We start from the raw sequence: 22,843 nt of genomic DNA on the forward strand, positions 1-22,843 counted from the left end.
ACCCTGCAGCTGCAGCACAATGCAGTGAGCGAGCGAGCTGGAGGCACGGCAGGCACGTTGTTTCTGTAGTCTATCGGCAGCGGCGTTGAATGACGATGCTTGCCAGGGGTGTTTTAGAATATCTCGTCTCGCCCATGTCATGTCTGGCGTGCCATGTTTCGCTGCTCATCGTCAGGGCTTTCCTTTCTTTTCTACAAAACGAGCCAAAAGTCTATCGCCATCGCTCGAGTTGATGGCGCCTGCTTCATTTCCACCATCATTCATAAATTCGAGGCCAAGCTCCCTCCTCGCGTCGATCCCAGGTCCCCGGTGGGCACATCCGTGGAGGCAGTGCTGATAAACTGCACCTTACCGTACCGTCACCGCGACAGACGACCAGGGTGTCTGGTCAGGACGTTTCGGACTCGGGTCTGGCAGGGGGAGCTTTCTCCAAACAAGCTTTGGGCGGCAGAAGCAAACACAGGGGCAGTCCAAGTTTGGGTGCAAGGTGCACTACCTAACCCACCACCCTCACCGTGGCCATGAGGGTTTTGGCGGCATCCATCAGCTTCATTCAAGCTCGTGCGGGCCTGTGATGACGACGGTCATCCACATCCTGTCCAAACTTCTCCCCACAACCATCAAAGCCAAGCACCGCGCCTAGGCTTAAACCGCATTCTGCCCCTAAGTCAAGCATAACAGTCTGACGATCTTCCCCCTTCTCATACTGCCACTCTTCAATTCGCCGCTTGCATAGCCCCCTTCAATCCACTTGAGCCAATATCCCGGTCCTCCTCCGTTAACTCTAGGTTGGCGGTTCGTACGGAGTACCTGTTCTTTGTTATATATAGCGGACTGCTCGTTGCAGAACATTTGGCATCCAACGTTGTAGTCTATAACGGGACATTTTCCTGCTTCGACATTATATGCAAAATACTAAGACCATGCAACACGGCCCTATGCTTTTTTAAGGTAGCGTTTCATGCTCTTGGCGATGGTGATGCTCCTTTCAGGGTGTTATACTCAAGCCCCGCCTCACCAAACACCTGTTCCCGACACGTGCTGCCCCTCCTTCTCATTGAGGTGGAGGGTTGTCAGGGGCCAAGCGAGCATGCCAGCATGGTAGGCTTGCAAGATGTTGAGGAATTCATGCGCAGTCTATTTATTTCCTTGTTTGGTTGTAGAATAAATGAAGACCAGATATCTGTGCATGTATTAGTCGGCCTTGAATCATTCATCATATTTTTTCTTCCTTCTTCATGGCTCGATAACTTATACAGAATGTAGTTCCGGGTTCTTGAATTCCTCCAAAGAGTACTCCATATGCAGCATGGATCTGAATCTGTTTAAGACAAGACACTAATCCCAGACCGTGAAACGTGCAGCGTGTCGAGATTTCATGTCTTTGTAACGACAAGTACGAAACAAGCCTGTAAGGGTATGCCGGAGTTTCTCCTGCTCGCACTACCACTTGCTTGAATGTTTCAACAAGGAAATACAGGAAATAGGTATGGGTAACTCTGCTAAGCCAGCCATGACAGCGGCTGCCTTGACAGATATGCAGTAGCGTGGTGAAACGCTAGATTAAGCATCAATGCGATGCTACCTTGGCAGCGGCTTAGTCGATTGAGGTACCAATGCCAAGAAGTACCCTTCGCAAACAAGATCAGGGCCTACCACTTAGATCTGACAGGTAATTCGCATAATAGCTCTTGATTAGGAACCAGAAGCCGCATGGTGGATGTTCCTAGAGTAGAGATTGGGGGAAGCGAGTGTATAAAAGACACCCAAAAGAGGTGGCAGCCAGGGGAATAGATTGGCTTGAGCGACCTCGAAGAACTATCCGTAACGAGAACAGATCAACGATTTCTTAGAACTTCAGAAGAAACGGACTTTTAGATAGTACTGACCTCAAGTCAATACTCAGATAGAGGTAGGTACCTAAAGTAAGAGGAACGGGCCAAGAGAGACAGTATGAAAAGCCCATTCTTGAGGTAGGTTACCTAAGGTGTGACTTACAAGTTTGGGGCAGCCATAGCACCTACCTTTTTCAATATCCAGACTCGTTTCGCGGAAGGCGCTGAGCTCGTATCATGTTTACCTATCTTGGGCGTTCAAACTAACACCCCGTAACGATATCCTCCCCTCAACTCTTGATCACCTGCAAACGCATTTGAGTGACTCGCAAGAGACTTGCAGGTTGTGCTCTCCGAAGCTTGGCCTAGATGATACCTCATCGCAATCGCCATCATTCGAATGGCCAATATGAGAGCCGGCACAGGATCTCAGCAAGTCCAGAATTTTACTCCCTAGATGTCGAATCGAGCGGACTTGACACAGTTCAGGCTTGGCTGAGCCAGGTTCATGATTATGCAAGTCACAAGGATCCGGAACCGCAGTTCGCGCAAGACTTGGACGGCGATCACACACCAAACTGGAAGCCAAACTGGAAGCCAAACTGGAAGCCTCACGATCTTTCTGCTGTACCGATATCTCGGAATTATCACCAGTCTCGTCATTCAGGAAACCGAGCCTTCGATCAACGACCCACTTCCCCAAAATCTGATTTACTTGAACACGACACATACTCAGAATCGCAACATGAGCCCTCTCTTGACATAGGGTCTGACAAAGAGAACGGGATGAGATCTCGTTCACGTTTTAAGCAGGATTGTCACAAAGAACGATCTAACAAAACGTTGTTCGAGAGACAGCCAAGAAGGAAAACACGCCCAGACCGGTATACTTTCAAAGACACAGGGGGTAAGAGGGATCACACGATCGAGAGCGAAGAAGAGAGGCCAAGAAAAAAGTCACGCTCAAAGAAGCAAGAGATTAGAGCGAGTCGAGATATTATGAACAATTTTGCATCTGGCGCCATCCCAGATACAAGAGTGACGGTAGGTGGTGAAGCAAAATCGAGCGGATTTCCATACCGAGTAAACTAATGCTCGTGTATTTTGTCAGATGAGGCCTAATCTTACTGCTGGACTGTTCCTGAACGGTCGGTCCTCAACATACGGACGAGGTATGCTACCTCTCGGACTCGATTTAGTCTTTTCTCATCAGAACATAGGGGCTGACATTACACTCGACGATATGACATTTATTGAAACATGCGGTGAAAAAGGAAAACCAGACGAGATTCTCCAACATCTTACAAGTGAGAACTCGAGCGGCCAAGATGTTTCAAATAGTGACCATACTTCACGGAGCGCCACAGAACTCCCCATAACCACAACAAATGATGAAGAGGGAGAAGTACAAAGCCTCGCGGATGATATCTCTCAGGGAAATCAACAGAAGAATATTCAAAAGGATGGGTTTGAGGCTCATAGCGCCTCTGTACGGTCGACAGAAACCACTCAAACATCCGACTACAAGACCCCTGAAGCGATGCTCAAGAGGCTTATCGAGACAGGCATCTTCGATGGCACAGGTATTTTGGAAACAACTTCCCATAGGACTATGGAGCCAAATATTGAACATCACGATTGCCTTGGCATGAATGGTACAAAACAATCAAGCAAGAACCCGACATATCAGGACAAGGGGGTAATGGCCGACCGCAGCAGGCAGTCAACTCTCGAACCAAACATACAAGCTGCCACAAAGAATACACAATTTCATCTGAATGGCGGTGCAAAAAGTGCACCAGTGCCAACTAAAGCATCGTGCTCCCGATATGAACAAGAATTGCCAGTTCCGATTAGCAGCACCTCTCCACAAGTTCAACCTTCAATTCTACCAACATCGGTAGTTGAAAATAATACACACAGTATTCCTGAGGAACCATGCGTCAAACAACCCCTAGGTACGAAGAGTATCTCTTCTACTAATAATCGAGGTCAGCCGCTTTCTCGAATCTCAGAAAGGGGCTATCGTTATACCGAGCAAAACGATCGGCCAGGGCTTATGTTTCCAAGCTTCATAGCGGAGGGTTTCAATGGTGAGCACTCATACCACCGAGGCTCTACAGAAGAAGATGAACCTCAGTTGGAGGGCTCGTTCGTTCACCGAGGACTGCAGTCCCATGACATCATGATACCAGTTTCAGGGTCTCCAGGCTTCCAACAACCACGCCGACCACTTAATGGGCATATTAGTAGTGCAGGACTCGATTCGGCCGTCTTCCCAACAGTGCACTCAGATATCTACTCGGACCACCGAGACATACAGCATGATGATAGGCAACTTACACAACCAGACTACTGCGAAGACAGCGAGACAATTCAAGAATTCATTAAGCGGATCGAAGGTGAGGTAAGTATGAAGTGGGACAACTCACAGCAGTCTGTTGGTGTTGGCTGCATTAGTGATATAGAGGAATGTGCCAAAAGCGAGTCGTTCGAAATGGACAACAGCGAGGATTTGCCACAATGCAGCGATGTAGATCATGATGGGGTAATCCAACAGAGCTTACACAGCATATTCTCAAGCTTTGATCAAGGGTCTATATCGACGAATCAGGCTATGGCAGAAGATTGGGAACACTCAGATTATGAACAAAGTCGATACTGGACAGGAAAATATCACGATGAGCATGGGGTCTCTGAGGCGGAAATGGTTGGTTTCTGGAGGCCTAATCACTTTTAGGCTGATGTACTCTTGTCTTGAATCTTTGGTATAGCGGTACGTAGCTGGGTTAGGATTCATTACTCAGGTTCTTGGTCCTTCCATTTGTTTCTTAAGGACTGAACATCAATGCCACATTGTTCTGCTTTGATAATGACAGCACCAGCTTTGCCAACAACGGGGGCATCAATCATTTTACCATCTAGGGTCCAGGCGCCTCGACCGGACGCCGAAGCCTTCTCATCAGCGATGGAGATCCTGATAGCCCATTCAACCTCCTTCTGATCCGGAGCGAACATACGCTGGACGGCTTCGACCTGGCTTGGATGTATGCACTGCTTTCCGTTGAAGCCAATGGATTTTCCTCCAGCACACTCCTCCTCGAGAGTTTTTAGCCCCTGCTCTCCCTTATAGGAGGTGCAAACTAGATCAATTGCACTTGGCAATCCGGCTGCCCGGGCTGCGGTGACTATAGCAGATCTTGCGTAGAGAAACTCGGTCAGAGACGGGGTTCTTGTCAGCGAGAGATCAAGGGCGAAATCCTCGGCTGCGAAGACGAAGCCACTCAGGTAAGGAGATGCCTTTGATATCTGAGCCAAGTCCATGATGGAGCGAGCTGACTCGATAAGAGCTATTATCTTTATTGGGTTATCTGCCTCGGCTGTGTGGCGTTCTGGAGCGACATGTCGGAGAACATCAGTAACAAAGGTCAGGTCAGCCGCAGAATTGACTTTGGGAACCACAACAGCGTCAACATGAGACAGTGGCGCGAGTGTGGTCAAGTCTGAGAGAGCAAAGGGGGTGAAAACAGCGTTGATGCGAACGGCCAGCTCAGAAATGCCAGAAGGCCGAGCTTTGAGGTTGGAGATGTGCTCGCGCAGTTGATTGCGGGCTGTATCTTTGAGAGAGGGTGTAACCGAGTCTTCCAAGTCATAAGTTACGTTGTCTGATTTGAGACCGAGAGACTTGGTGAGCATCTTTTGCGATGAGCCTGGCACTGAGGGGGGAGGGGGGTCAGTCTCGGCATTCAATGATGAGTGAGGAGTCCTGCTTTACCATAGAGCAAAGAGCGGCGGATAATGGATGGAGACCGGGCAGCCATTTCGTGGGATTTCACGGGTTATCAGATATGAGCACAAATATCTGGCAATTGCGCATATGAGCTGCGCTTGTAGATGATTAGTAGCTATATCCTGAAAGACCGAGGTCCCTTAGGCTATCACGACTTATACGCCGAGAAGGTCGGGGCCCACCCACGGCAGCTCATGACGTCCTACCGTGTAAGACAGAATCTGCCAACTCCCACCGCCTGCCTAAACCAATGACAGGGGATTTTGCTGTCGCGGATCATGCTCCATCCCTTGCGCGGCTTGATAGAAGGCCAGCTTACACAAGGTAGCTTCAAAGCTCCACGTTTTGTTACATTGTCACCTACGACCCCTTCGCCAACTACATACGACAATCTTTCTCAACGAATCGAATCGAGTCGAATACGGACAGTGTCTGAACGAAAAGTATAGATATCACGAGCTACCTATTCTCCATCCAATACGTCGACTTGTTAGCCATCATGGATGCCACGCAACCACAGCCCGCGCCGGGCAGTCTTAGCTGGCGCCTCAGCGCGCATCCCATTACGCTGCTCACGTTTCTGGGATTCCGGATATGTGCGCCTCTCACGGCATTTCCTTTGGAGCGCAATTGCTAATGTCCTGCAGCAAGTGTCCTGATCTACTTTCTCGGTCTGTGGATCATAAAAAGCATGTGTGTATCCTCCCTCGGACCTCTTCAGCCGCGCGAAGCACTAATTTTCTTGGTAGGATCATGATCTTCATCATCACGATTCTCCTCCTCGCCGCCGACTTCTACTACATCAAGAACATTGCCGGCCGTCGCCTTGTAGGGCTGCGCTGGTGGAATGAGGTCGATCCCCAGACGGGAGAGTCGCAGTGGGTATTTGAGAGCAGCGAGCCAGGTACCAAGACTGTCAACCCGACTGATAGCCGCTTTTTCTGGCTCGCTCTGTATATCCAGCCTATGTTGTGGGTTCTCATGGCTATTCTTGCTCTTGTGCGACTGCAGTTCTTGTGGTTGCCCCTAGTTGGTACGTTGGATAGAATACCCCTGGAGTCTGTGATTCAGATACAAAGAGCACGCTTTGAAACTATGCTGGATTCAGTGCCACTAACACTCGGAACTAGTTATTGCTCTTGTCCTCACCATCATGAACACTCTAGCCTTCTCACGATGTGACAAGTTCAGCAACGCTTCCAGCATCGCTGGTAGCGCTTTTGGAACGGGCAACCTGGCCGGAAGCCTCGCAAGCAACATGGTCAGCAACTGGTTTTCTCGCAGCTAAAAAAAAATTAAAAAAAAAAAAAAAAGAACAAAGAGTGGGCTTCGAATGGATGAGGCCGAGCGAATCTTGACTTCGTCACCCCATTGACTGGACGAAAAAGGGGGAACCTGGCCTGTGTTTTGTGTTAGGACTTTGCAAGGAAGACATTGATGTCGGTATGAGTCGTTGAAGTTGTAAATTAAAATCACAGGGTTTATTAATCACCGTTTGCGAGTTTTTGACGACGATTTGCAGTTTCACAACGCCTATGGGCGGGAAATGTATGGATAATACCTTGATCAGTTACCGCTCTGGTATCAATCATTCACGACCTAACTAAATCGCTCTCGTTATAAAGACTGCGCGACGCTATCGACGTTTTCCCACTGATTGTGTTTATGATAGCACCAAATTCCATGTTTCCATGATCGCTGCAACAAGCAGATTTCATGCAAGATCTCGTGAAAAGTGAAATGCCTATGTCAACATGGCAAAAGAAATCTGTGGTACCTCTCTTGGTAGGCCTGTATCTGATCAATGACGGACCAGCTATGTCGCCAACAAGCCGAGAGAGAATACACGGCACCGTTACGATGGACAAAACTGAGCAGGCTACGTAGGCGACCCAAGAAATGAAGCGTAAGAACAAGATATAGGATAATCCAAAACTCCAAACCCCTTAACACACCAGCATCAGGAGTCAATGCCTTCGACGGGACCTGGATTTCTCTGGTCTACAGATGGCTTTTGCCCATGCAAGGCGGCACTATCGTCTTGCAGCACGCTCGATTTCATCATCCAGCTGCCGCTCCTCTTCCTCTAATCTTCGGATCTCATCGACTGTCATACCATCTTCGACCAAGTGAGCCACATTGGACGACATGCCCTGGGGTGTCTGAGCACCGCTGTGTGCTGCACGATCGTGGGACCCGATGGATGAACGAGGCACGCCGCCAGGTGGGGGAGTTGGAGCGACACCGCGATCTCGGTCGAGGCTACCGAGGGCAACAGGTTGCATGTGGTTTTCATCTGAGTAGGGCGAGTTGGGTGAGTCGGCAGCACGGCCATGAGTCTCCTTGTCCACTGCGTATGTTTGCTGTGTAACATACTCATCACCAGCCTTCTTGCTGCGTCGACGCCGACGAAGAAAGAACCATACCAGAGCACCGATGATGAGAAGACCGCCAATAACGGCACCAACGGCAATGCCAGCAGTTGCGCCGGTTGAGAGCCCCCCGCCCGCCGCCGCCGCCGCCACCGGAACTCTCTTCAGCCCCTGCAGTCGACGAAGGCGAAAGAGTGGCTGTTGCCGATGAGGATGAGGAAGTGGTAGATTCCAAAGTCTCCTGTTGGCTTTGATCCTTCTTGAGTTGGTCATTTAGTTCACTGATCTCAGTGGTGTTATCGGTATTGGTGACAGTGAAGAGTTCTGTTTTGGTGTAGCCTGAAGCTCCATCCTTCTTCCAGTCAATTTGAATGTACATCTCTTTTCCGTAGTATTTCGAGGTTCCGCCTCCAAAGTTGAGGGTCACCGAATTGTTGTCGACTGCGTTGGATAATGTATCAGTTACTGAACTTGAATATCTCACAAGGGCGTATCGCATTCCGCACAAAGCATACATACCATCTGTGAGTTGTCCATCGGTCTTCGCATCCCTAAATTCGACATCACCTAAAGACTCAATGTTGTCGTCGTTGATAACCTGCCATTGGACCACATCGAGCGTGGTTTTGGAGTCGGGTTTGGAAAAGCCGATGATCTTTCTGTTCTGGTCGCTATCCTTGAGCTGAAAAACATAACCGTCCTCGAAGTTTGTGGAATTGAAGACAATGACTTTGGTCTGTGACCCCGAACCTCCCACGCCCGTGTTGCCGTTGCCTGAGCCGTCAACAACACCGTCTGAGTCGCCTTTGCTGGAGGGCAATGGAAGATTCATATTGGCGGAAGAAGGGGCATTTTGCATGTCCTTCACAACATCGCCCGTATCGTCCCGGTTAATTTGGTTGGCTATATGTTCCATTTTGGGTTGTTGACTTGTCTTGTCCAGCTAAATCAGCAGTTATGTGTTGGCGATTGGTGGTATATTCGAATCAAAGAGGTTCTCTTGGACCTCTCGTCCGCTTCTCGAGGGCAGTACGTTGGAGTTGAAAGTGGTGCTTGTCGAGAATCGTTCGATTTCGTTTATACTCGTTTATACTTGTTTATCAAGTGTGGTCGATCAGTTCAGTTCAGGTCGGATTCTATTCCAAACGGCCGATTTGGTATCTTGGGACAATAAGTCCCTGAGGACAGAGAAACGAAGCAAACCGCAACACAAGCACAAGAAAAGCAAAAGCGAGGTGGTCTTATTAGAGGGTAAATTCCAATATCGTACTATAAGGTATGGTAAGACGGGGGGGAAGATGACAGAAGCAGAGGGGACAAAGAAAACAAGTCCAACGGGAGTTCCTTCGTCTTCCCTGGTCTCTTCCATTGCTGCGGCAAGCCCAAGCGTGGTTCAGCCCTGGCTTGTCTGGATGGTTGCAAATGCAGAGCTGGGCGTACTCAGCCTAGCCAGCTAGGACTTCGTATAGAGGGTACTTTGAGGGTACAGCACAGTGTTTGTCCATAAGGGGCAAGCTTGACGATGGGCGGCTCCACTGCATCCCCTCCCTGGGAACAAGGTTGTTTCTACTGGGCTGAACAGCTGTGTTAGGGTGTTCCATTGTTTTGTGGTAACTGTATCCGTAGGGCTCCATTCGCTGACATGAAGTCTGAAACGTCTGCTAGATACCTACGGAGTAAATGCACACATATCAGTCGCCGCTCATACCGTACATGATGTGTCTAGAGATGCAGTCAAGTTGTTAGTCCTTTTACACACTGGACTCGGACTGTCTGAGAGTTCACAGACCACCCATCAGCCCAACCACGAATTCTCTCTCAGCTGAACTGTTAGAACAAAGGTAATGCTCCAATCCTTACCTCTTCTGGCTTGGGCCGGACTGGGGTATTGCCCAGACCCCTGAAACCTCTCGTCCCTACTGGAGACCCTTGATCCCGCCATCACAAAGCCCCGAGGCTCTGATGGAGTGCTTCTGTATGGACGGAGTAAGCACTAAGGTATCGAATTGGAGAGGCCGAACCGTTCAAAAGAGTTGAGATTTTCAGTGGGCAAGTGTCGGAGTGATGTCTGCTTCTGTTTGTGTTCCTTGAAATACCTATGTGTGATTACCATTTATTTAACTCTCTGGCCAATCTCTGCTGTACTTGAGACATCCATCCAATCCAATGTACGGATACAGACAGTAGAACAGTGGAGAGGCGGTGCAGCCCACCCTCAGGGAGCAAGAAAACACAAGACCTTCATATAGGGTGCCAAAATAAACTCAGTAAAAGATATCCTAAACTTAGTGTAGATATTCTAAATTTATGTAAAGTTACCTAAGTCTTTTTGCCATTTAGGATCAAGGTCTCGAGAGTTTTCTTTCCTCCCCTAGCCCGCTAACTGCCCGCTACTCCAAACGTTGACTCTGCCCTATAAAACGTTGGCATCAGAAGCATCCACTCTTTGACGACGTTTCTCCAATTAGACAAGTCTAGTGCGGCTGACAGGATGCCCAGGATCTGCTCGAGACACACACTGTGAGGTACAAACTGTAGACTTGTCAATCCACTAGAATTTTGGTTCGGCGCATCGTCTTACACTTATTGGTGCTGAGCCCCCGTCAGCCCCAAGATTACTTCCATCCATCGTCCAAGGTGGACTTTCAGACCTAATGTTACTGTCAGGCAATATCGGAAGAGAGCAAGACTCTATTTCTGAGGATTTTTGAACCAAGATATCTCCAAAAAGACGGACTGCCTATAACTTGTCTTGTCTGTCTGTCAACTATTGCTTGCTGTCGTGGTGGAGCAACTCACTTATACGCGCCAGCCAACCAACCTCGACCGTGATATCTCGTCGTACCACCCCAGGATTTAAAGGATGAGAGTACGAAGTACCTTGCCTTGATCTCTTCTTCCACTCTAGTACGGGGTACCAACCCAACGATTGATTCTCGCCTATACTCACACCCTATAACTGTGTATATCTATCCTGCCCAGAGGGTCAAACTAACGGCCAACGTTCACTCCTCTCCAGGTCAGGAACTGAGAAAGTGTGATGTAAGTACTTTTGGTCGACAAGGGAAGTTCTGCGTCTCACTGTAAGATTAAACAACTGAAATTCAACATACCAACACTTCAGCCGCTCCCTAGCAATGCCTCACACTCTACATATGCCTATTATAAGCACAAGCCTTGACCACCACCACCACTATCCATCCTACCCTGGAGACAACAAGCTGCTTTTTTTCTTTGACAATTTCCATCCCGCACAGCCAGGAGGCGTGGGCAATATGGCATTCCAGCGCTGCAAAACACGTGTATCGTGTGACCATATGGCCTGTTGTGTAACAAATCTGTGTATAGTAGCTAAAATGGGCAGTACATTCACAAAAGTCATCACCCACCAACACTGTGACATTCCACCTTTTCATGCTTATTCTGTTTATGGAACTGACCATCAAAAAGCCAACCGCTGTTTAACTGGCACACGGACCAATAATGTAACAATGCAAAACACCAAACATTAGAATTAATGATCCTCCTCTTTGACTCTCGTCTTTGTCATTACTCATGCTTACTTCGCAAAGTGTTCTAGATGGTACTGACTACTATGTCTTATGTGTATTTGATACTCCAGCCGATTTTAATTACTCCTTCATGAATGCAATAACATCCAAAAACCATCAAGCCTTGTTTGCGCCGGGGAAAAAAAGTCAAACTCAAAGTCAACGGTAGAGCCAGAGCAGAGTCCAGTCTGGACTGAGCCCCTCCAGTCGTTCGCCTGATCCGAAACGCCAGCAACTCAAAAAGGCAACCCCAAATTACCGACTCAAGCGAATGTCATTGAAATCTCCTTCTCCTTGCCAAAATCATCATCATCTGAATCCCCCCACGGTTCATGCAATGTCATTGTTGGCAATGTCTGCGCCGTCTTCACCTGTGGCCTCGTTGCTGTCGTCTCAGTAGGTGCTACCGTTGCTGACCGCGGATGATCGTCAAACGAGGTATCGAATGTCATTTGAATGTCGTCCTCGTCGTGTCGGCCCGAGCCGTATGCGTCACCATGTCCTGACCCAAACCCTCCGCCGTACGGTGAGCTGTGCCCAGGTGGTGATGCTTGTCTGGTGTAGCTAGGTGTGTAACTGTGAGACCTCTCCTGGGACACACGAGTATCGTGCGAGTCTCGTGCGCCGGTCAGATCCGTCCGAGAGCCTGCTCTAGAGCCATTGGCCACCGCCGAAGGAGATGCGGGAAGCGAGGACACATCCAGCTTCATTGGAGGCAGAGTTGATTTGATTTCCTTGACTTGTAGGTCCTCCGGGCTGGCGTAGTGATCTCGGGCATCTTTGGCAATTTCTGCACGGATTGCGTCAATGTCAAAAAGGACACCGGTGTTGCTGTCGGCTTGTTCGCCCTCCTTTGCTTTCTCTTTGCCTTCTCCCTTGTTCTTTGAGTCTTCGTAGATTTCCCAGTCCTGTTTCTCCGCGTTCTTTCGGCGACCGAAGAAGCTAAATCGCCCACTCTTCTTGGCCTTGCCCTCTTTCTCGAGGTTCTTGCGTGCCTCTTCGATCTCATTGATCAGTTCCCTCTGGCGCTCATTATGGTTGTCCGGGTCTGGATCTTCGATTTCAACGAACTCTTCACTCTCAACAGACCATCCACATCTTATCAACAATACCGGCATCTTTTGACGATAGTCCATGTGGCCATTCACGAGATCCGTTACGTCCATGTTCTCAACAAACGGACAATCCTCCACTGGAGCTAGACCTGCTACCCGGCGGATACCTCCACTCGTGAGTCGGAACAGGTAGCCTAGAATCCAGTCGTTGCGGTTGTACGCGTTCAGGAATCGCCCAGAAACCACAGTCTTGGCCTTGATGTACTCCTCCTTCTTTACCACGATAGGCGAACCAAACATGTAGACATTTTGTACAATACCAACCGCCCCCTTCTTACTGAGCTCCTGAAGGCAAGAGAAAACGACTCGTGCGCCAATCGAGAACCCAACCAGTGTAATGGGTCGTGTTCCTAGGTTGCGTTCTAGCAGGGAATCTGCTAGAATCTTTCCAGCGGATGTGGCTCTGTCCAGCGAGACAGCCCAAGGGTTGTCAATAAGATAGGCAAGCTTGGTAAGAATTATCGGCAGCTGCAGAGCTGACATGAGAGCAGCTAGTATGGTTGTGCCCAGAATTTGTTGGATACTTTGCGTAAGAGCCTTTGTGATCGTTAGTCTGATAATCTCTATTGGAACAGTGTGTAAAAATTCTGACCTCAGTAGCCAAAATGTTGATGGTGTCACCCATACTCCGAAGCATCTCGGGCTCAAAGAGCACTGAGTAGAGGTCACCCATGACAGGGTCTACCGTGCTGAATGGCAGTCGTACGTCATCGACCTTACCTGTCAGCCACCCCGAGATAGTGACAATGAGGTTGACTCGCTTGTTGTTGTGAAGGGGACGATATTCAAACGTCCTAACCGCGCCAGTTCTTCGGTCCGCAGCCCTGCCTCCGATGATACTGCCTGACGCCGCTGCGCCCGACGTGATGATCGCTGCGCCTCCTACACCACCGAGGAAACTTCCCGTGCCAGTCACTCCGATGGCCGTTAATCCGGTAGCCAGGCCAGCACCGATGACAGGAGCAAGCAAACCTGCCGAAAGACCAATGACCAGCCCACCACCTACGGTGGCCAATCCCATCATCACATATCGCCGGGTCAATGCGTTCTTCCTGCGAGTTTCTGTGTGCTCTTCCTCGTTCCAGTTCTCCTTCTCGGCAGCTTGCTGCATCTCCAGAGCCTCTGTGACCTTCTTCTCGAAACGGCAGATATCTACCCACGTGATATCAAGGCTCTCACCAACTCGCTCCAAGAGAACTCTCGAGCGGGAATCGTAAATAGAATCAGCGATCAAGAGGAGGAAGAGGTCGCAAAGCACAGTCCACCGAAGATCAATATCGATCTTTGCGGTAGTGGGGAGCTGTGATGGTGTCTTCACATCAGAGAGCTCCTCGCCGTCAAGCGCCTCATATGGCGGCGGTGCCTCTGCAGGCTTCTCGTCCAGTGATGGGGTACTTGGCATCGATGACTCGCCATCTGCCATGGGATTTGATACTCGAGCATTAGTATTGAGCGCGGGCGCCAAGTCCTGCGGCATAACTCCATGCTCTGCCAACTGTTCGATCATAATCTGCTCTGCTTCGTTGATCTCCATATGAGCGTACAGTCGAAGCATCATTTTCTGACCCCACATCAGCATGGATTCAACTGAAATAGCAACCTCCTTCTTTGTCTTCTTGTACGATTTCATTTTTTCCGCCTCTTTCACAAGTCTGACGATCTCGAGACGGACCAATCCAACGTATGCAACTCTTTGGCCTTCTGTCAAGAGATCTTTGGTGGCCTGCATCTGACCGATAGCATCTCGTCCTTCATCATCGTCGACCATACTGGTTCCGGCTGCGCTCTTGAAGAGATATTTCGTATTGTCGTCCATGCTTGTTGCCGACTCGGCATCATCATCCAATGTTACCCGAGTGTAGCCCTTACCAGCACCACCAAGTCCTCCATATTCGTACGATTCATCCTGTTCCGGATCGTATTCCCTTGCAACTAGCTTGTCGTCGTCATTATACATATCGTATCGTGCATAAGAAGGCATTTCTTGCCAGTCATCATCCTCCACCCCCTTCTGAGGTTCTTCTGGCTTGGTAGAGATCTTCTGGTGGGAAAACTCGGAAACATCCTTTCGATTGGCCTGCGTAGGCGATACAGGGGTTGGCGCGATTTTGTCGGACTGAGGGGGTTCTTCCTTACTGACAGCTACCTCATCACCTGTAGACTTTTTGACGGGATCTGCTGCCTCTGGTTGTGTTTCTACTAAGCCCTTGTTCGTCAGATCGTCTGGCTTGGGAGTCTCTGGCTTCTTGGTAGTGACAGCGACATCCCTATGCTCTTTGGAAGCCTCTGGCATTTCTGACTGTGTCTTTATTGGATCTTTTGGCTCCGGATCGTTGATACTTTTGGCCTCGGTAGGCTCGACTTTTGCTGGAGTTTTGCTAAAAGTTGGCGTAGAGGTTTCGTGCGTGACCAAAGACGGGTTCGAAACATCTTTGCTAGGATTTGACTGTTCAGATCGAGCATCTTCAAACGTTTCGCTCTTGTCGTCATCCTTAACAGATGCGACGGTGGGGGGGTTTGTTTGATCGCTGGCCTTATCGTTCTTCGTCTCGGACACTATCGGTTGCTCACCGCTTGAGGCATCTGCTACTGGAGTTGCAGCAGGATTCTCATCTTTGGTAGTCTCGGTAGGCTCATCGTTCTTCGGAGTCGGAAAGCGCCTGATGGGCAGACCAAAATCGTCAACCTCTGCAGGTGTAGTCATGATGTCAAGCAATGGCGAATTGTAGTTTGCCTGGGTCTCCCGTTCAACGGGCTCGACGGAAAGAATTGCTTCTGGGACAGAAAGAGAAAGCAAAGATAAATATGGTTCGGCTACGTGTAATGCGCCTTGAAAGAATGGATCGAAAGGGCCGAAGATCTGTAGATGACATTCGACCCAAGTACAAGTGCTGCGAGCGGACGAATCCTTCTGGCTCCTGGATTAGGTTGAGGCCGTCAAAGGATACTCTATGGTGTGATAATGTAAGTGGTTGTTCGACGTGAAATGCCACACCCGTATTCAATGATCTAGAGGCTGAGACGAGTTGTTGAAAGGGGCGGGCTTATTGTTCCCCTCGTCCCTCTCAAAACTAAAAGGAACAAAACTCCTATAATTATTGATGGATAGAATCCAACTTTGACATTACTGTGAGTGGGGGTCGACCCATCCCATCTGAAAAGATGGCTGAGTCCGGCGGAAGCGGTTGGTGGCCCTCCACTAGCAGACAGCGGATGGCGGGGCTCTCAGTGGTTGGTTGCTTTTAGTGGAAGGGCATTGTGCCTGCCCAGAGGGTTCATAGTGCAGGACACCCCTGTAACTCAGGGATGGATCTCGTCATTCAATATATGGTTGTTCTCAAATCAATTTCTCCTTCATACCTCACGCGACCCCTGATTTGTCTACATAGGCATACCGTTCTTTGATTTGGGACGAGCTTCAGCGATTGATACAGTTTATGGTCATAGCAAGATGAAGAGTTGGTTGGGGCCGAGTGAATCATGATCTGATTAAATTGCTAACATTGTTGACGCTCAAACACTATTCCTTTCATGCGCCCCTGGACTCCCTCAATCTATACTATCTTCTCGGGTATCGCTAACGGCGCACACTCCTTTTGATATCCCATGCCTTCATTGGCACATATTCCAGATCAAGCACGTGGTGGTCTTAGCATTCCTGTTTCAACCCTAGACTGTCACCCGCTTTGCTTGCTAACTTTCTCATGACTCTGCCATGGTCACTTCCGCTGCTGCAGTGTCCGTTTCGCCTTCATCTGCTGCAGTAGCCTTGTTCCTCCTCCGTCTCTTCCGCTTGCCGGCGCCTTCTTGTGGGACGTCCTTCGCATCAGTAGAGTCTCGTTTTCTTGGTTGTTGTCCTTCTGTCTTTACTTTCTTGGGTTTCTGGACCGCCAAAGGATTGGGTCCCTTGGGTCCGTGTCCTTTCTTCTTCTTCTGTTTTTGTTCTTCAGAGTTGTTGTCGGTCTTCTTGTCGGCCTTGTCGTCGTCGTCTGCGTCTTCTCGCTTTCGCTTACCCAATTGGTTCTTGATCTCTGCTCGAAATTTGCTTCTCTCCTCCTTTGCTCGCACTTGAACGCTCTCATCCGCCATTGGCTCGAGAATCATGACACTCCTCTTGATGTAGACGAGGGGGACTCCTTTGATGCCTCGCAGCATCCTTCGCACCTCCTGGTCTTGGCTGGCCACCACATAGCGATGCTTGTTCTGAAATGTGTCTTTGGGGTCGACAACTGATCGAAGACACTCTTGAGTGCTCAATGGCTCGGGATAATCGTCGGGATGGTGACCGCATCGTCTTCGCTCCAGGGTCTTGGCTAAGTCAATGGCCTCATGTACACCTGGCTCATTTCGCGCTGCATAAAGTTTGCGAATTTCGCATTGAGTAATCACTATTCCAGTTAGAAGATCGACCACGACTAAGTTTGTCATGACATACTAGGCTTGACCTTGCCATGAACTGTCCTCGACAGAGCGGGCTCAAGGTCCATCTTGAACCGGGAAGAATCTCTCACCATCTCGGCATCGACTGCATCTTGTAAGCTTTGTCTATCTGGTTCAAGTTTGCGACAACTTACCCAGAACCTGATAGGGCTCACGAAAGCCGAAGGTCTGGGAGAACTGCTCCATGAGCTTCCGATATTGTTTTGATCGCTTTCCTCTCATTTTGAAAGATTTGTTGTACCAAGCTAGGTATTTGTTTAGACTTGCTAGGACTGGATGCGACGAAGTCAAGGCTGGCAGAAAATAAATTTAATTTCCTTATCGCGGCACGTGCGATAAGCTAAAATCAACCCGCTGCTACATGCGCCATGGCTGTAATGCCCCGCCATCCCACTTCCTTTACTTGCATCGTCATGGCTAGTAGGTAATTAGGTATCTATCATTCGGGGCTGAAATTAAGTGATGCTATTACTTTATCATGGATTACATATCTGAATTTTGTCTAGGCAAATTGTTTCTATGTAATGGATGATGACTCATTACATGAGAACCATATGTTCGCTTCTCCATCATTAAATCGTGTAATTAGGTATCTTATGCTTTGAAGTGCCGATCTGACAAGTCTACTGTAAGCCGTCCAGATGTCTCAGTTGTCCAGCAAAGAGACTGCTATGATCCCTCATTTTTCACGCAGAGGGCTGCTACAACACTGATATCGTCAAGTTTACCTGCTACTGTTAGCTTTGCTTTCTCCTTTAGAAACCTGTCGCTGTTGCTTACCACCCTCGCTCGCTAAACCCTCCTCGATCGCATGCTCCATGAATGGACTCTCGGCGAAAGGATCTACGGCGATTTCCCGAGCTGCCTCCATCAGATCTTGAGCCGCAATTCTCATTCCACCGTTGCGGCCACCTGTACGATCACCCTTGTGAGCTTCTGCATGTGTTCCAGATTCCCACTCTTTAATGCTTTTGAGTATTCTTGCAACGATCTCGTGCTCCCAAAGATTATCGATGACCCCGTCACTCATCGCGAGCACAATATCTCCGACTTCCAAATCGACCCTGTCCATAACTGCATTATCGGTGGGTGTGTCAGGACTGTTAGTCCCAAGCTGTCGTGGGCAATCAAACCAGTGCCACTGCTCCACAGTCTTGTAAATGACTTTTTCAGTACTGGGTCGGAGTACCATGACCTGGCAGTCGCCCACGTTAGTCACATACAAGACGGGCGATGCCTGTGCTTCATTCTCGGTGCAAGTCTTGTAATGTAATTGCGCGCCACAGGCTGTTGTTGTTCCCAAACAGTCATGCGACATAGTCGCCTCAAGAGTCTGTTCATATGCACTTTGTAGGCTGGCGATGGGGTTCGGTTCTTGCGACTTTGGTAATCCAACAAGTTCTTCTTCGATCGCAGAAGACCAGAAATGCCCAATCAGTCTCGACCAGAGACTACAGTTCAAGTCAGTAACGATGTTAAAAGAGATTCGGAAGTTGCCCGGCAACTTACCCGGCATGCCCTCTCGGTCTTGTGGCCCACGCACCCACGCCGTCGTTGGCACAAATGAAATAATCACTCGCGTAGACAGCATCATCGCCATTTGTTTTCCCTCTGATAAGCTGTCCGTTGACAAAAGCACGACGGTCACGGCTCTGGTGGTGGGTACTTAAAGGATCGGTAAATGATGTAGACGGAGGAGAGAGGAAAGGCGGAGGGAATGGGCGGGGAGGTCGTTTCGCAAAGAGTCCAATGCCTGTTTCGAATCTAAAAGGCAAGATAGGAGCATCATGTAAAAGGCGAGTCGTCGTCGAAGCGAATCGTCTCTTGCGACACGGGCGCCATGCTGTGCATATTGGGCGTCGCACCGGGAGCGATGGTAAGAAGAATGTCGGGACGGCCGCCAGAATCGAAGATGGTTGACTGGGCATTCCAGCTGCACAAGCCCGGAGCTGCCCCTTTTGAGTTGCCTGCCTGGCCGCAACCTGTAGTTAGATTGCTAATGTGCTCTCCGAGAGAGAGATGTGATCTCCAGGAGAGAGCAGACCACCGTGATCAGGCTTGGACAGCTGGGGGAGGACAGACAGCTCCCCAGACACGTGATAAGCCCGAGACCGCCAAAAAAGGGCGTCATCCAGAACAGGCAGTTTTTGTGTCAAAGCGACCAATGATTTACAAACACTATTCTTCTCCCGCAGGAACCCGAGCTCATTGTTGACCCCAACGGTAGGAGAGAGGACTAGGCTGAGCTAGCATTGGAGGCAGGACGAAAAGAATCACCCTATAAACGCCCTTAGAACGATTCAGTTTCTGCGGTTGGCCTGCTTCTTTTGTAAAAACTTGCCTTGAGATAGGGGATGTGCTTCGGCGATCTTCCGTGAGAGTGGCCGAAGCCCATTTGTAGCAATGCATGGCGTTTGATAAGTCAGCCAATGCCACATCCGTATATAGGCTATACCAGAGAAACTCTGAGTAAACTTGACAACTGAAAAGGCATATATACATAGACAGGCCCCATTAGTGAGGGACTTCAGTCAATCATGATCTCGGTAAATTGTGTTAGTCTGAAAGACACGAATAGCAATGGTGGATCCTTTGGAGAGAAAGTTACCCATCTACCTAGGCTACGGAGTACTGGGAAACTGACAGCACTTTAAGAACATTCATGGAGAAAAGATTCACCAGATGACATAACAAAACTTCTGACGAAACCAGTGTGCCAGAATCAACTGGTCTAAAGATCTACTGCAATACGCTAACTTCCCCAAGTCTTTTCATTACAAGTTAAAGGATAAAGGCCCCAAGTTTTCTTGCCTCCCCTTGAGGCTGTAGTCGCTAGAGCTGTGTAGGGTAGCACGTGTTCGCCATGGAGAGACAGGCATCTTCACAAGTCATGAAACGAAACAAAGCTAACTTGACAAAATAAAGCGTGTCCAATCTCGTGGTTGCCGCACCCTGTTCAACCCGATCCAGAGATTCAACCCAATCCAGAGATTCAACCCAATCATGAATGCCAAGAAAAGTTGGCAACCTGCAGGCTGCCAGAAGGGAGTCGGATCCCCCATCAACTGGAGATATCGTCAATATTCATCGAGGAAAGGCATTTCTGATAAGACGAGGGCTGTAGGATGACGCATTTTATCGAGACACTGGTCATGGTATGGTTTGATTTCTCCATGCAAAGATCAGCTAGCTGGACTGGAAATAGTGCCTCATCACGATCTGATCCAAACTTATCACCGCAAGATTGGACTCATGACGTAAGGGATGGGGATGAATCGATTCTCAATCAAAGCCCATTTCCCAATACGGGTCAGCTTGAACCTCCTGCGGACACTATTATGCGGACTGCGAAAATAGCGTCCAGAACATGAATTTAGCGACATAGTGTAGCGGGCATGACGAATTGCGGCTCTTTTAGATGAACTGTCGGCTTCTCAAATGCCTGACGATCAAACAGGTGGACCTGGACGATCGTACGGGGGTCTTGTATCCGAATCTACTCCGTAAAAGGCTGTACTAATCGCAGCAATCTCGTGCAGTTGGCACTCTGAAGTGAGACGTCTCATGTTAATCACAATCGTGATTGACACGGCCAGGACTTCAATCCGCATCTTGACACGCAATCCTTCTTGACCGTATAGAGACAACGGCATCGGCTAGCCGCCTCTGCAAAATAACAAACCCCATTCTGGTTGTAACCTTCGAGCGTATTTCTGGCGGCTGAGTGAGCACGGTTAGTGCAAGGCCAAGGGGAAGCCGGTGTAGCCGGCTGAGCTAGGAGATTCATCAGATTTTGCCCTGGATTTAGTTATGTACATCTTCTCAAACAATAATACGTTGTGACCAATGGGACTTGGTGATAGTCACAAACACCAAGAGCTTGGCAGCATAGCCATCACGATTTGGAGCCCAAGACCAAGCTGCAAGGTCTTATTCAAAGTACGGAGTATGTACTTTCCATTCGGAGTTTCACAGTCCAGGTAGTCTTCTCCAGGTTTTGAAAACCCCGAACCATCCTGATCCTTGTCCGGCTGAACTTAAGGGCTCGGATGCCTCACTCAAGCTCAAGACAGTCTACTACAGTATGTGCAAAGCTCAAAAGCTCAGAGGTAATGAATATCTGTATTAGAAGATAATGGCACTATGCATGAACTCGCTACGGATATTGTATGTGTGCATTTGGCGTTTACAGTAAAGTAATTTGTACAATACGAAGCCGAAACCGATAGTCTACCCACTCTCTCTATCTGTACCTGAGATGGGCATCAACATTTGAGGCCTCAAAGTGCCAAGCTTTTCTGACCCCAGAAAACTACTGAGCGAAGCCCGCTTATAGTGACTGTCTGACTGTACATACTCCGAACAGTTTCTCTTCAAATCCCAGCGGCTGGACGCTTACGTATCCATGAAGCAGAATGGTGGAGTCAGACCAACAAAGTCTAGATATCATGTTGAGGCTTGGCGAAATACTATTGAAGCAATACGAGGCCTGGCTTGCTGACTTAGCTCGCTCGCTGGTATGGTGTAATTTCGCTGGTACGAGACGGTAGGTAGGTATCCATCAATGAAGGAAGCTGACGGGATGGGACGATACCCGCAACATGGGCGAAACAAGAGAATCGCGACCAGGGTGGCTGGCTGCAGGGCTTCAGGCGCTGAGACGCATTCAATGGATCCCGCGAGAAATCATTGATGGAGCCAGCGGCAACAAGAAGCCTTGAATTGGAAGATGGCGTTAGTTAGTGACGAATCTGTTTTGCCGGGATATGCCTCTCTCTATCCACTCCGTCCGTATCCCGCCCGTCGTCAACGCCGCTCTACGGGCTCCGAAGAAGCGGGAGAATCCCAGCCACTGTCTACCGAATATCCTTTTATAGGCTCGCATTGGCCTGTACGTTTAGTTAGTTTTGGGCAGTGGATCGGCGGTAAATACTGCAGGTACCCAAGCTGCAAAGCTACCTACCTACCTACTACCAAGTTACCTCTTTTGTAAGTCGTGAAGCGTTTGGACAAGATTTGTTGCAATCTTGCCTTGGCTCCTTGAGTTCTGCTGCACCGCCACGAGTTCCAAGTCTTGCTGTTTGCGCAATGTGCACCGGATGCCAGATTGTCTGCTCGGATACCAAATCAAAGCCGTCTCAGACAAATGTATGATACTGGTGAGAGCCGGCGCCAAGCGGATCGAAGCCCAGATGCGCGCGGCCTCTCCTCACGTTGCACCACGCATGTCTCCGGATCTTGGCTGGGTCATAGACAACTGATCCGGCGTCAGAATGATTGGATGGCATGTTTCTCCATCATGGCTCTCTAGACGTCCAACTGTCCATTCAGCATTTCTCTTGTTAGTGAAAGGCATGTTGCGAAACAAAGGCCTGCCTTGCGAAGGCTCTGATTGATTCTCTGTCATTCTTTGAGCTCTATTTTCGTCTTCACGTTGCGTCGTCAACTTGAAACCAGGCTTCATGTCAAGTATATAGAAATACGATACCCTGCCATTATTGTATGCATGCTGTAGTCTTCCTTGCTTCTCACAGCCTCCAACCTCTGTTCGATTCCCTGATTCACTTTTTGTACTTCTATTTCCGTTTTAATTCTCTTGGCTCACCGACTTTGCTCTCATTACTCGGTGTGCAGTACATTAGAGGTGCTAAGAGGGTCCTCTTAGTGAATTGAGGGTGTCGGTTCTAGACTTAGACTTTTCGCCCAGACCATCGCCGGCTGCTAGTGACGTATGCCATCG

General features: G+C 49.1%; 7 protein-coding genes; 2 read left to right on the top strand and 5 right to left on the bottom strand.

Annotated features, from left to right (window-relative positions):
- Positions 1-2,204: 2,204 nt before the first annotated feature.
- Positions 2,205-4,575, top strand: FFUJ_00958 (uncharacterized protein; the record flags this gene model as incomplete). XM_023569274.1 has 3 exons in its annotated part: positions 2,205-2,879; positions 2,947-3,007; positions 3,056-4,575. 3 exons carry the CDS (start codon positions 2,205-2,207, stop codon positions 4,573-4,575), a joined length of 2,256 nt encoding a protein of 751 aa, XP_023424570.1.
- Positions 4,576-4,634: 59 nt separating this feature from the next.
- Positions 4,635-5,656, bottom strand: FFUJ_00957 (related to citrate lyase beta subunit; the record flags this gene model as incomplete). XM_023569285.1 has 2 exons in its annotated part: positions 4,635-5,551; positions 5,611-5,656. The coding sequence occupies 2 exons, from the start codon at positions 5,654-5,656 to the stop codon at positions 4,635-4,637; spliced, it is 963 nt and encodes a 320-aa protein (XP_023424571.1).
- Positions 5,657-6,124: 468 nt separating this feature from the next.
- FFUJ_00956 (putative protein TVP23) lies at positions 6,125-6,913 on the top strand (the record flags this gene model as incomplete). XM_023569296.1 has 4 exons in its annotated part: positions 6,125-6,221; positions 6,273-6,318; positions 6,375-6,658; positions 6,756-6,913. 4 exons carry the CDS (start codon positions 6,125-6,127, stop codon positions 6,911-6,913), a joined length of 585 nt encoding a protein of 194 aa, XP_023425454.1.
- Positions 6,914-7,658: 745 nt separating this feature from the next.
- Positions 7,659-8,913, bottom strand: FFUJ_00955 (uncharacterized protein; the record flags this gene model as incomplete). XM_023569308.1 has 3 exons in its annotated part: positions 7,659-8,245; positions 8,280-8,438; positions 8,517-8,913. The coding sequence occupies 3 exons, from the start codon at positions 8,911-8,913 to the stop codon at positions 7,659-7,661; spliced, it is 1,143 nt and encodes a 380-aa protein (XP_023425510.1).
- A 2,898-nt stretch (positions 8,914-11,811) lies between these two features.
- Positions 11,812-15,367, bottom strand: FFUJ_00954 (uncharacterized protein; the record flags this gene model as incomplete). XM_023569319.1 has 2 exons in its annotated part: positions 11,812-13,200; positions 13,256-15,367. The coding sequence occupies 2 exons, from the start codon at positions 15,365-15,367 to the stop codon at positions 11,812-11,814; spliced, it is 3,501 nt and encodes a 1,166-aa protein (XP_023424572.1).
- Positions 15,368-16,365: 998 nt separating this feature from the next.
- On the bottom strand, positions 16,366-17,325 carry FFUJ_00953 (related to rRNA-processing protein UTP23; the record flags this gene model as incomplete). XM_023569330.1 has 3 exons in its annotated part: positions 16,366-17,051; positions 17,099-17,188; positions 17,238-17,325. The coding sequence occupies 3 exons, from the start codon at positions 17,323-17,325 to the stop codon at positions 16,366-16,368; spliced, it is 864 nt and encodes a 287-aa protein (XP_023424573.1).
- Positions 17,326-17,772: 447 nt separating this feature from the next.
- FFUJ_00952 (uncharacterized protein) lies at positions 17,773-19,031 on the bottom strand (the record flags this gene model as incomplete). XM_023569341.1 has 3 exons in its annotated part: positions 17,773-17,831; positions 17,884-18,554; positions 18,613-19,031. The coding sequence occupies 3 exons, from the start codon at positions 19,029-19,031 to the stop codon at positions 17,773-17,775; spliced, it is 1,149 nt and encodes a 382-aa protein (XP_023424574.1).
- Between the last annotated feature and the right edge of the window lie 3,812 nt (positions 19,032-22,843).

Source organism: Fusarium fujikuroi, chromosome FFUJ_chr01 (assembly GCF_900079805.1).
Source record: "Fusarium fujikuroi IMI 58289 draft genome, chromosome FFUJ_chr01".
In the NCBI taxonomy this organism is placed as follows: Eukaryota; Fungi; Ascomycota; class Sordariomycetes; order Hypocreales; family Nectriaceae; genus Fusarium; species Fusarium fujikuroi.